This window comes from Gavialis gangeticus, unplaced genomic scaffold (assembly GCF_001723915.1).
Source record: "Gavialis gangeticus isolate Ggan-Ray unplaced genomic scaffold, GavGan_comp1, whole genome shotgun sequence".
In the NCBI taxonomy this organism is placed as follows: Eukaryota; Metazoa; Chordata; order Crocodylia; family Gavialidae; genus Gavialis; species Gavialis gangeticus.
Window position 1 is genome coordinate 47,948,437 of NW_017729031.1, and position 13,412 is coordinate 47,961,848.

General features: G+C 41.2%; 1 protein-coding gene across 1 annotated transcript in view; it reads right to left on the minus strand.

Annotated features, from left to right (window-relative positions):
* The window catches only part of COBLL1 (cordon-bleu WH2 repeat protein like 1), an 80,851-nt gene that overhangs the window by 7,511 nt on the left and 59,928 nt on the right, over nt 1-13,412 (minus strand). Inside the window, exons 10-12 of the mRNA XM_019522717.1 lie at nt 6,409-6,670; nt 3,555-3,640; nt 462-2,068 (exon numbers count right to left, since the gene is read on the minus strand). Coding sequence (XP_019378262.1) covers nt 462-2,068; nt 3,555-3,640; nt 6,409-6,670 — 1,955 coding nt within the window. The remainder of the gene's footprint in view (nt 1-461; nt 2,069-3,554; nt 3,641-6,408; nt 6,671-13,412) is intronic.

Genomic DNA, 13,412 nt, shown 5'->3' on the forward strand with positions numbered 1-13,412 from the left:
AAAAAAAAAAAAAAAAAAAGAAGTTTATACTTATGAAGACAACTTATGAAATAAACCACATGCCATTTAAAACACATGCCATTTTCACTCAGCTGTGATTTAGCTGGGACCAAATAGTTTACATCACTAAAAAAATTTTATGGGGTAGAATTTGAAATCCTTTATTACACACGTGAAAGATTCTTTTTGATCCATGTGTATCTTGTAATGTTTTTGCTTAAAAGTTTGAGAATTCACTCTAAGATTTGAAAGTAGACAAATTTTACGTTAATGTTGTACAAGAAAATCTTGCTTTCAAATTCCCCAAAATATTAGAAATGCTACTGCTGTACCATAAGGACACATGATGTAACATGTATGCTAACATCAATGCCTGCCAGAAGTCTGAATTGTTTTAGGAAGGGAAAAAGTGAGTCTTATTCTATCATGAGATGCTACAGATGCTCAAAAAAAATTTGCACCATAAAATATACCTTATCCATAATAATGACTTGTGAATCTCCTATTGAATTCTGTAGAGAATGGTTCTTCTTAACTTCAGCTGTGAAAGTCACAGAGGAAAGTTCGACAGGAGATTCCTCTTTTGACAGTTGACTGGTGACAGGACGTGGTTTATTGAATGACTGCGATCTTCTGACTGCTGATGAGACAGCAAGAGCAAAAGGGGATGGCCTAGCATTGGAGTATGGCTTTGGAACAGCAAAAGTTCTCAGAGACTTTAAGTTCAATGAGGCTGGCTGACAGGAAGGAAAACTCAAAGGTTTAAATGTCTTAAGAGGTGAAATGCAGTGTTCTTCTGTTTTTTTATCATCAGTTTTTCCTGCATCTGATTGGGAAGGGAAGTTGTTTATTTTATTTGAAGGGAGACTAGTTTGATCTGGCAATGGATTTTTTTCCGCATCTGTGCTCTTGGACTCATTTCGAGTAGAACTACTAGCAGCACTGGCACTTCTGGCAACTGCGGATGTGACATAATGACTTGAAGCCCTTTTTTGCATCTGCAAGTAAAAAGAAGTAGGTTTTGTTGTAGGACTTAATGCATTTGATTTTTCTGAAGTCTCGGGAGAAGTATTTGTATTATCTGAGTTCACCATCAACTGAGCTCTGCCACTGCTTATCGGAGACCTGTAAGCCTTTGTTTCCGTTTGCTTGCTTTCAGTAGTAATCCCAAATTTAGAGGTTATAACACAGTCAGTGATGCTGCTACTTTCACACAGCTGATCGTTTCCTGCCAATACAGCTTCATGTTTTAAAGCAGATGATGACGTTTTTGAAACACAAGGAGTTTCTGTTTGTACTCCAAATTCTTTTGAGCTCTCACACTTAATGGGGGTACCCAAAGCAACTCCTTCCTGATCTTTAGTATCTGACATAGTCTCTGACTCTAAACTCTTCAATATTTCCAAGGATTTTGGAGGCACTATTTTATAGGTAGTCATTCCAATTTTGGGTATATAATCTCTTGTAATTTCATTAGATGGCTTTGGTTTGGGTTTGAAGCCTTGTCTATAAAGTGGATAGGAGTTTGTAGGAGAACCAACTGGACTGCTTGCATCTCTCTCCAAAGAGACAAGGCAACTATCATTCACATGTACATTACTCTGCGATTTTATGGCAAGTGCTTTGTCGTGCATAACTTCTGGTTTCTGACAAGTTATTTCTGTTGACATGTGCACAGTCTTTTCCATTTCTGCAGCTGATATACAGGGTGTACTGTCTATATCCAAATTCAGCTTGTCAGCTGCTCTTTTGAAGGAAGATGAGTTATCTTGATGAAGATTCATTTCTGTTACTGTCCTCCCAAAACTACCATCAAATGGAGTTGTCTGAATTGCAACATCCTGAGTTTTCACCATGTCCAAGTCGGCTTGATTCAGCTTCTGATCTTGTATTCCTAAAATCATTTGATTATATTCATGATTTATACAGACACCATTATGTGCATGGCAGTTTGATAGTCTGCCAACTTCAAGTTTTTTATTTTCTTCAACATCGACTGTATTAATTTCTCCCATTTGAAGTTTGTTTTCTACTGTGGTTGTTGGAAGGAGTCTTGTATCAATGTGTTCTTCATATTAAAAGAGAAGAAGATTATTTTGGAATGAATACATTTTTTTTAACAGCCTGAACTTTTATGTTTAAATCATTAAGCCCCATATCCTAATTTACTCTGAGAAATAGTTCCTCAGTATTATTAAAATTTTCCTTCACTACCCACCTTCCCATGATTAAAATATATTTATTTTTCCTCGATTAGGCCTGGTTAAAATTTATCAATTTCTATTAAAAGAAAAAAAAAATCTTAGCTATGCTACACAGTGAGACTGTTAAGTGTCACGAATACACCAGACAAAAGTCTGTTTTTCAGCCTGTTTGAAAAAGTGCTAGTGATTTTCTGCATAAGAGAAAGTATCTGGTTCACAACATGTAAACACTATTCAAACATATATCCTGTAAATCTGATTTAACTCCAGCAAAATTGCAAGATTTGTTTGCTTGTTTTTTTTTAAATACCCCTGTTCACATCAAAAGGTGCAATTTGTTAAATGTATCTACTATATCTGAGTAGTGAAGCACTTATACAATGACTGGACATTAGCATTACTGCCAAGTCAGCTTTCCAGGCATTTGATAGTCAGGCATGTCTAAAAATCTGGGATCTGGCTTACATCTGAACTTTTCCAGATTTTAAAGATGCCCATGTCCGAAATTTTGGTTCAGTCTACATTAAGCAAATTTCAGTTAAAACTAAGTTAAAACCTTGTTCACTTGAACTAAGGTTTTCAAAGCCTTATTTCAAGTGAACAAACAGGTTTCTTCCATTTTAGGTCTCATATCGGCCCATGTTAATATAAATATTCTATGAATTAATAAAAACTCTCCAATAAACACTTGGAGCTCTTAAATTGCTACTATTAAAGGTAATGTGTTTTTGTAGTTAGTTAACTGTCATATAGATTAAGCAGCAGATTAAGTCATAGGATCACAAAACCCATGGGGAAAAAGACCATCCATTTTTAGAACTGGCTGGAAAATCCCAGCAAAATCCACATTTCAATTATTGGCACTATTCAGTTTACCTTATTTTCCTGTATACCACGCATGCCCAATCAGGCATGGACCTTATTTTGGGAAGGAAAAATTAAATAAAAAGATTGTTTCCAGAATCTTACTTCCCACAGCACAGGGTCACCATAGCTGAACATTGGCCATATGGAGGAGAAAAACTGAGCCAAAAGCTATGCTAATTTAGCAGTATCTATGAAAGGGTTAAAACTCTAGCTGTTGATGAGTTCATACGTTAAATTTTTGGAATGCTATGTTCTTATATGTGGAATAATATTTAAAAAGGGTCAGTATACTACTTAGTTAGGCATACATGCATAGTTCGCTTCGAAGTCACTTTTATTATTCTGCTCTGATTTACAGCTAGTGTAGATCAGTGATGTGATTTAATATGAAAGGCACAATTATGAAATATTTTTCCCTTACAAACAATGATAAATTAACTTAAACTTTGATTAAAGTGTAAGAAACATGTAGGAATTACTCACTATCATTTTTATTTTGATCCAGTATTTCCAACTCTCTGTCATTTTCAGACATAACCTGCAGACTGCCAATCTTATTCTGTGGTCTGCTGCTGCTGCAAAAAAAGTATTATATATATTGATCTCTCTCATTTCAGTAAACAAAAAAAAGATGCAAGAGAACTGGCAATATTCTCTAAAGACAGATGGACAAAAATATTCAAAGCTTTCTGCCAAACACTGGAAAATTCAACAGGAGTGATTAAAAATTGAGAGGAAATGCTTTACATACCACAGAACACATGTAGTCTCATTTTTAGTGAAGCACTGTGTGAACCTATCCCTCATACTTCCCAAACAATGCTTCATTATTAGGTTACAACTTCCACTGAGATCCCTTAGGTGTTCTGCATCCCATAGGATTGAATTCAAAATGCTCATTCTTCTGTTGATGTACCAAACATACTAGTGGGTATATTGAACACAGAAAAGACAACTCTAATACATCTGGTTTAATGCTCTCCCTCTATGGCACCCACTTCTGCCACTTTTGGAGACTGGATGCTGGGTTAGATGACCATGTATAGCATGTCTTACGCTCTTATGTTTAAACATCTGCACTATTCTTGGATGTTGGCCACTACAGGATATATTGAGTATGCTGCTTTAGAGAAAAACTGAACAAACCAGAATCACATTTTTAGATTTATGTTATATATACACATACCACCAAATTATATCATAATTAATTTTGTAGTGCATATTTCTAATTAAATTCTAATTGATTAGATTTCCAGATTTAAACCTTACTTTGATATATAAATTCCTTCAAGCAGTTTCAATAATGACAGAAAGAGGATTCTCACCTCAAACTTAAAGCATTGGCACCTGAGAACTGTAAGATGAGAAATGTGTTTAATCTGGACTATAATCTAATCAGGGAAGGATCCTGTATGTTCTATTGCCTGGACAGCACAAAAGGCAGTGCTAGTAAGAAATAAAAAGCATAAAGGAGCTTGGTGAAGACTCAAAGCTTTCATATTAACTTGATTTTTTTTTTTTGGCTGTCCAACTGGATCAAACCACAAACATTCACAGCAAGCTGAAGTGTGAGAATAAAATTATAAATAACAGGTAGAACTTTAATTTATAAAAGTTTTCTCCCAAAAGACATATAGAAAATACTTATGGAATACTACTGCATTGTAGACGCTCGGGGTGGGGGGGGGAAGAGAGAGATTACTAAAAACATAATTGAAAAACTTTATTTCATCAAAGGTCCTAGCCTCCATCTGGCCTCTTGGCATTGTTTTGTCAGTGAAACAGGGCTAGAAAACTGCACTGTTAGAACAACTAGTGATTCCACATAGGAGGGAACATGGTTCAGTTCCATTGTACTCCAGATAATGCCTATTTTTTGTAATGAATAAATTAAGCTACTGTGGCATTGATGCCTACACAGTTGGATGGGTAAAAAACTGGCTGATGTGGCACACCCAGAGAGTAGTGGTGGACAGGATGTACTCAGCCTTTGGAGATGTGAGCAGTGGGGTCCCCCAGGGCTTGGGCCTCAGGCCCACACTGTTTAATATCTTCATCAGCGACTTGGATGAGGGTGTTGAAAACATACTGTCCAAATTGCTGATGACACTATGTGGGGCGAGGTTGACACACTTGAAGGGAGAGAGAGGCTGCAAATAGATTTAGAGAGACTACAAAAGTGGACAGATGAGAAAAGGACGGGGTTCACTGTAGACAAATGCAGGGTGCTGCACCTTGGGAGAAGGAATCCACAGCATACGTACAGGCTGGGGAGTTCCCCTCTTGAAAGCAGAGGCGGAAAGGGATCTTGGAGTCATTATTGACTCCAAGATGAACATGAACAGCCAATGCCAGACCACAGCCAGCAAGGCCAGTCATACCTTGTCACGCATCCAAAGATGCATCTCAAGCCAGTCCAGAGAGGTGATACTCCTCCCTCTATGCAACATTTGTCAAGCCGCAATTGGAGTAATGTGTCCAGTACTGGGTGCTGCACTTCAAAAAGGATGTGGCCAGCCTGGAGAGGGTTCAGAGGAGGGCCACCCATTTGGTGAGAGGGCAGCAGGACAGGCCCTATGAGGACAGACAGAGGGACCTGAACCTGTTCAGCCTCGGCAAGAGGCTGCCTACAAATTCATGAGGGGAGATCATCAGCAAATAGGAAGAGCCCTTTTCTCCCCAGCACCACCTGGGGTGAGGAGGAACAGTGGTAATAAGCTGTTGGAGAATAGGTTTAAGTTAAAGGCAAGAAAGCAATATTTCACAGTTAGGGTGGCCAGAATCTGGAATCAACTTGCCAGGGAAGTGGTCCTCACCCCAACCTTGGGCAAATTCAAGAAGAGGTTAGATGATTGCCTGTCTGGGGTCTTGTGAACCCAGCTCATTCCTGCCTGTGGCAGGGGGTCAGGCTAAATGATCTGATCAGGTCCCTCCTGACCCTAGCTACTATGAAACTATGACCAGGGAATCCTGGTTTTCTTGGATTAAAAAAAAAATCCTCAATTTTTGGGTTTAAAAAAGTAACCCAAAATCCACATTTTCATTTTAAATCACAGAAACAAGATTATTTTACTGCAGTTCATCAGTATTATGCAAAACAGAAACAATTTTTTGTTAATGAAAAAGAGGTATACACTAGGTAATCTGAAGAGCTGCCTGTTTTTTAAATACATTTAACTAATTAGCTGGCTATCCACACTAGAAGAATACTGTGCTGAGAATTAAATCTCATGCTCCACTCTTAGAAGTCTCTATTCTGTTCTTTTGCAATGAAACAACACTCAACATTTTGTTTATTTGTCCTCCACCCTCCCTCTTTCTTTCTGACAGTACTTACTTGCCATCTGTGCTCATATTTTCTTGTTTTTCTTCCTTGGAGAGCTGAGAGTTATCTATAGAAGCACTGCCAGAAATTGAAGCTGATGAAGCAGGATCCTTTTTTTCAGCATCTAGTGGTACATCTCCATCAGTAGCGATGATGGAGGCAGTAACCTCTTGCATCCTAGGAAAGGCATTTGCACTTTCACTTTCCTTTTTGTACAAACTCAGCTCTTCCTTTTCATCAATCTCATCCAGGCTATATTCAGGGCCAAGTCCAGCTGCACTCAAAGTAAACAAAATCACAGCACTCAGTGTAAATGTTAAGGGACAAAAAGTCAGTTGGAATGGCTAGAATTGAGAGAGAAAAGTGATAAACATTTTCTTCAAAATTTAGACAGGATGTTAAATGAAAAATTGATTTAATGTTTAAAAATGTTAAGGGTTTATGCAGTCCTCTCACTTACATAGTCATAACAATAGGATGAATCCAATAACCATTGTACAAATTTCTTTAAGCTTGCAACCCCTATGTAGAAATTCAATTGGTAAATATGGAAAACAGAATTATTAAAAAAAAAATCTATAGTATTTGGGAATGGACTTTTCTAGAAAAAACAGATCTGGTGAGCATAATATAGCTATTTTTAAAAGCTGAACATGGAATTAAAGCGATTTATCAGAAAGCGTGGTTTTTCTGAACAAAACCAGTACGTCAGGTAATACAGAACAAAATCAACCCTAATCAAATCAACAAGATATTTGCCACTGATATGAAAGGCATCTTGCCTACCATTAACAAGGCTTTGCTACAATACCTTAGGTGTATCAAAATGTAGGTAACAAAATGCTGGAGATACATAATGTTAGGTAGTTACAAATTATAAATAGAATTCAACAATGTAACATTACATGATGTTGTTAATGCTTTACTTCAACTAAAGTGGAATAAATTAACTGGCTCTACTGGAAAGGTGGACAGCCCTGGTAATGGGATTATATAATGAATGTGAACTGTGCTAGAAATGCAGGCCAAAGAATGTTTGTTAAAGATGAAGAGAAATCACAAATTTCCCTTTTTCTATAAGCAGACTTCCTGGGATACAGGGTGAACAGCTTGCATCTAGTATTATTAGAGAAGTGTATAATATTACAGGGGTGTGGAAAGGCTGGGAAAGCGTAAACCTACAACAAGAGTTTAAGTTGATGCCTAGGATAAATTCAAAAGTAGAAGCAGCAAGTACAAAACTAATAGTAAAAGCTTATCTCATATCAAATAGTCATTGTAGCAGTAACTCAGTCTGGGTAATAATCATAGGGGTAACAGAGCCATGTGAAGGAGTTCTAGTATTTCACCAATACATTAGTGCCTTATAATCACACATTAAGCTGTGTGACACCCATGACATCTTCTCTTGGCTTCTCTTGATAGGGAGAATTAGGTATATGGTATAGAAGTTTTTTCTGGTAAAGAATTTTGTAGTACACCCCCACCCCCCCGCCACACACACGAACATTACAGAAGGCAGGGTCAAAGAACTGCACCTTGCATATGTTACTGAATGCAACCAAATGTATGATGCAATTGAGGTCCAGTGAGAGTTTGTTTTGCAGTCCTGAAACAACTTCCTAGGCAGCTGTCTCTTGCAGCTATGAATTTCAACTCTGGGTTAAAAAAGGCCTATTGTGCATCTTTATCATATAGTTTTAAGTGATCTTTTAGAGGTAAGTTAGCATGCATCAAGAAGTGATGGAGACTCCTGGCCAATCAAAATAAGCAGAAAGCTTTATTTGCTGATGTTGCCATGTGATAATACAGTATCAAAGAATAATCCAAGAACACTCCTGAATTATGTGCAGAATTGATCAATTATGGATGTGTACACCCAACCAACACGACCCCATTATAGTTGCCAACATTTCAAAATGGTTCCCTTTGCTCACCAGCATAACCTCTGCTTTGCTTGGATCCCCACTTCAAAGAACAGTTTTTCATCCATTAACTGGGCCACCTTGGCAGTAGCAATATAGGTATATAAAGAGAATGATGAACAGGGATCCTGGTTTTCTCTGATAAAAAAAAATCCCTGATTTTTGGATTTAAAAAGTAACCCAAAATCCACACATTTTCTGTGATTAAAATGAAATGTGACTTATACATGAAGGGGAAATTCTTATAACTAGGCAGGATGCTGTAAAGACTGCTTCCCCATTCAAAGCAGTGTAAAGATTTGGGATGCCAGTCCTGAATGTGGTTTCAATGATGCCAAAGTATACCTCTTTCTTATTACACTGCATCACATCTGCACGAATAAGCAGCTTCTTGTCATGATATCATCACCTCCACTGTGGATTCTCTGTCTCTCACTCTGGCATTTCATTTTAATCACAGAAAAATGTGGATTTTGGGTTACTTTTTTTTTTTTTTTAAATTAAAAAATTGGGGATTTTTTTTTTTAATCAAAGAAAACCAGGATCCCTGATGATGAATTGCCATCAATATCTAAATCACGTATTCTTCAGTACACCCATGTAGTACATTGGTTGGAATGTCAGTTCAGATTTTCTGACTTCCCCCAGATACCTCACTTTGTAGGTTTGTTTTTGACATGTAATAATTGAGAGACAGCATTCCTACACAATTAAAAACAAAACCCCTGTTTCTATCTCATGCAAGTTGAGTACACATGCACACGCATACATAATTAGATAAACCCGGCTTAGAGTTATTTTTCTGTTCATTAAGGTTCTCTGGAAAAACAGGACAGATGAAACAGATTTGTACGTGTGTATATTATTCACTAGAGCAAATATAAGCCCATGATGTTTTAACAAATGTTCCTTTCCAGCTGGCAACAGTGAGCGAATATCAACTTGAATTTCTAGTTGGAAGATCAATAAATCTACAAGGTAAATTTGCTTTGATGACATTACAGTCAAGTGGATCAATAAGAGTACAATTACACAGTAGATGATAATAAAACACCTCTTCCCTGTATGTCATGTTAGAAACAGAGAGCCTGATGTATCTCTCTTCATTCACCCATTATAATTTATCATGGAAATCCTTTTCAACCCATCGGCTATTGATCTAATACCTAAAAGACCTTAAAATGTCTTCTTAGAAACTATTTTACAAAAGTCGGAGGGTTTTTTCTGTTTGTTTGGAGTTTTACTTTTTTGGGGAGAGGGAGAGAGCAACTGTTAAAGTCAATCAACATAGGTTAATTTACTTATTGCCTCTAAACCAGTAAGGAGTGGCTGAATGGCATCCAGTAGATTAAAAATAGAGGAAAGAAAAAAATGATCATTTGTTGGTTTAGAACCCAAAACATTCTATATTAAAAACTTGCAGTGCTCTAGTAAATGTAAATCTTTAAGGACTTTTATCCCAGAGCGTATTTTTTTTACATTGTGAAATGCTACCATATCTCAAAGTATATGAAATAATACTACTATAATTGCTCATGGAAGAATTTCATGCCATGAAATTCATGCCATGCTATGGCAGGGGGTCGGACTAGATGATCTTCTCAGGCCCCTTCCGACCGTAGAAACTATGAAACTATAATTTGAAACGTTACTTTCAGGAACACAAGAAGGAATTTAACAATTTTTTTTTTAAACACAATTGGCATTTATGCTGTAAATACATTATGCACTACTACTTTATTAAGTGAATACATTTAAATAGCAACCATTTCATGTACTATAGTTCAGAATATAATAACAGTTCATACAGCCTTAAGTAGGCATAGCCCCCCCAAATTAAAACAAGCCACCCTCTCCCTCCTAAACTCCAGTCCTATAGTAATAGTGGTTCAGAAGCCATGGTACATTAAATGAATGGAACCACTAGCTTTTGCTATTTTTCAATTTTAGCTAGTGCAGTATTTTATAGTAACCCAAAACATGTTCCTTAATTGAGCTATAAACTAAGGTGTACATACATTCATACATACATACAAAAAAGTCGGTTGGGGTTGGGGGAGCTAGGGATTGGGGCTGGGATGAGCTGCCCAGCTGGGGCATGGGGGGCTGCATTACTTAGGGAGGGAGGTGGGGAGAGCGCAGGATGGAGGTGCAGCAGCGCTGGGAGTGGAGACTTTGCCCTGCTGCTGCTTGCCCAGCTGGGGCAGGGGGGCGGGATGCAGGTGTGGCTCGCTTCAGGGGGCAGTAACAATGATGCTTCATCAGATGTTTTTTCCCCAATATCTTGAATGTATTGCAGTGGGTCTTCCAAATAAGACAGGAATCATAAGCAGCACAAAAAATGATACCCTCACTCAGTGAAGTTCTCATCTCAGTGCTCAGCAGTGCTTATTGAAGTTGATTGGAATTTTTCCATTCCCTTCAGCTGAGCTATGGTTAAGACCCACTATTGTACCTGCCTACAGTTTTTGACAGTTAGTCAACCACACAGTAGATATAACCATGGGAAATTCTTATAACTAGACAAGATGCTGTAAAGACTGCTTCCCCATTCAAAGCACCGTAAAGATTTGGGATGCCAGTCCTGAACATATTTCAATGATGTCAAAGTATACCTCTTTCATTGCATCCCATGTGAGTGAATACGCTTCTTATGACAGTCCAAAATTCATGACCTCTAGCACGGATTATTGTAAGAGGCTGAAGAAGGAAACAATGAAGAGATGCCAATTTATGCAGAATACAAAATGCATGTTTTCAGTGGGAAGTGTCATCTTCAGCACATTGCCCATTGCCCTACATCCTCCCCTGGCTCACAATCTGGTTTTACTGCCAGCTCAATGCATTGGGCCATCAGTGGACTAGGACCCATTCATTGTGTGACCCAAGGACAGTTGCACTTCCCTTAGACAGTAGGCCCACGCAAACAGAGAAGTATTCGATTTGGAAGACAGTGATTCAATTCAGAGATTTGATCACCGTCTTAAATCGATTTGGCTGAATCAGCTTCAGGAGATTCGGTGCAGATTTCGAGAGATTTAGTGATTTGGATCGGCTGGGGAGAGCTGCAGGAGAAGCCCCCATGGCTAATCTGCCCGGCCCCATCCCCTGCCCAGCCCCAGCCTCCTGGCACTTTAAAGAGACCCACACTCACCAGCTGCAGGAGTGGCAACTGGGGCCTCTGGGCGCTCGTGGCAGAGCCCTCCCCATACAGCATGGGGCAGTGGGGATTGTGACCCCCATGCTTGGCACCCATGCAGCAGCTACCCCATGGTGCAGGAGCAGTGTTGCTTGGCACCGCATGCTGCCTGGAAGCTGGGGCTGAGTGCTGCCAAGCTCCGGCTGACACATGGAGCCACCCCAGCTCCCAGGTGAATTGAACCAGGAGCTAGGGGGACTGTTCAGGTACCAGAACATTCCCCCAGCTCCCAGTTCGATTCCCCAGCTCCCCAATCTTTCCCACAGCTCTCTGATCACTTCCCCCAGCTCTTCCCATGGGGCATGGGCCCCTGGATGATGTGGGATGACAGCAGGCTGCCACTGCCCACTGGTGATGGTGTGAGCTCTGGGATATTTCCCCAGGTGGCAGCAGTAGCCTGCTGAAACCCCGCGTGCAGAGCTGGGGGAATGATCAGAGGGCTGGGAAATCGAACCAGGAGCTCCAGCTGACAGATGAAGGCACCCCAACTCCCAGGCAGTGTGCGGCGCCCTGCCAAACCACGCTGCACCCGTGCCACAGGGTAGCTACTGAGCGGGTGCCAGGGGTGGGAGGGCAATTCCCACTGTCCCCCACGCTATGCAGGGAGGCTCTGCCACAAGCACCCAGAGGCCCCAATCTCCACTCCTGCAACCCATGAGTGTGGGGCTTTTTAAAGTGCCGGGACTAAGCTGGACTGGGTGGGGGATGGGGCAGGCAGCACAACCGTGGGAGCTTCTCCGGCAAATCCTCTGGCTTTGTCTGCCTCTGCCCCAGTGGGGGAAGCCACGGAGAGCTCTGCCCTGCTGCCACTTGCTCAGCCAATGAGGAGGGGGCGTGATACAGGATCAGCTTGCTCCGGGCAGCAGCAGGGCATAGCCCCCACTCCTAGTGCTGCCCTGCCTGCATCAGTGCTAGGAGTCAGCACTAGTTCTGCTCCCAGTGTTGTCCTGCTGCTGCTTGCCAGCCAGCACAGGGGGTGCAGGATGTGGGCTCAGCAGTGGGGGCTCTGCCCTGCTGCCACTTGCCCCCTTCTGCCTGGAGCGAGCTACCCCTGCATCCTGCCCCCCCTGCCCCAGCTGGGCAAGCAGCAGCAGGGCAAAGTCTCCACTCCCAGCACTACTGCACCTGCATCCTGTGCTCCCCCCGCCCCCCTCCCTAAGTAATGCGGCCCCCTGCGCCCCAGCTGGGCAGCTCAACCCAGCCCCAATCCCTTGCTCCTCCCACCCCCAACCCCAACAGACTGACCAGCTGGAGGCAGCTATCAGTTGCCCACGTAGTCTATGGCCAAATCTCCAAACTGGCTGAATCTTTTTCCGAAGCTTTTCCAACTCGATTTGGAGCTTTTACTTGGGTCTCCCAATTCGATTTGTATTCGCAGATTTGGTCCCTGAATCAGGCCAAATCTCTTCCGAATCGAATCAGCTACTAAAGCTTTGCACAGCCCTATTAGACAGGTGCGTCAGAGTAATTTGGCCTCATGGGCAGGGCCTAGATCACCAGCAGCCAAGAAGTTAACGTCACCATAGCTCAGCCCCAGGAGTCATGCTGCCAAGAGCCACAGTATGAGAATGGCAAGAAGCCAGGGGATGAATGCCACTGACTTTAGTCAAACAAATTCTGTAGTGGTGTTCAACCCCTATGTGCTAGCCATATTGACACCATAGGTGCCTGCAGGAAGGCTGCTCCGACATCTAGGGCTAACATATTTCCAGCATCAAAAAGAGAGGACTCCTGGGGGGGGGTAGTGACACGCCCATGCCCTGCCTCTGCCCCTCACACTCCTAAGCCCCTGCTCCCCCAACCCTGCCAATCCTCCCCCCTCACTCCTGACCTACAGCCCCCTGCCCCCCCAGCACTGCTGGTGCCCCTCACTCCCAACCCACAGCCCCCTA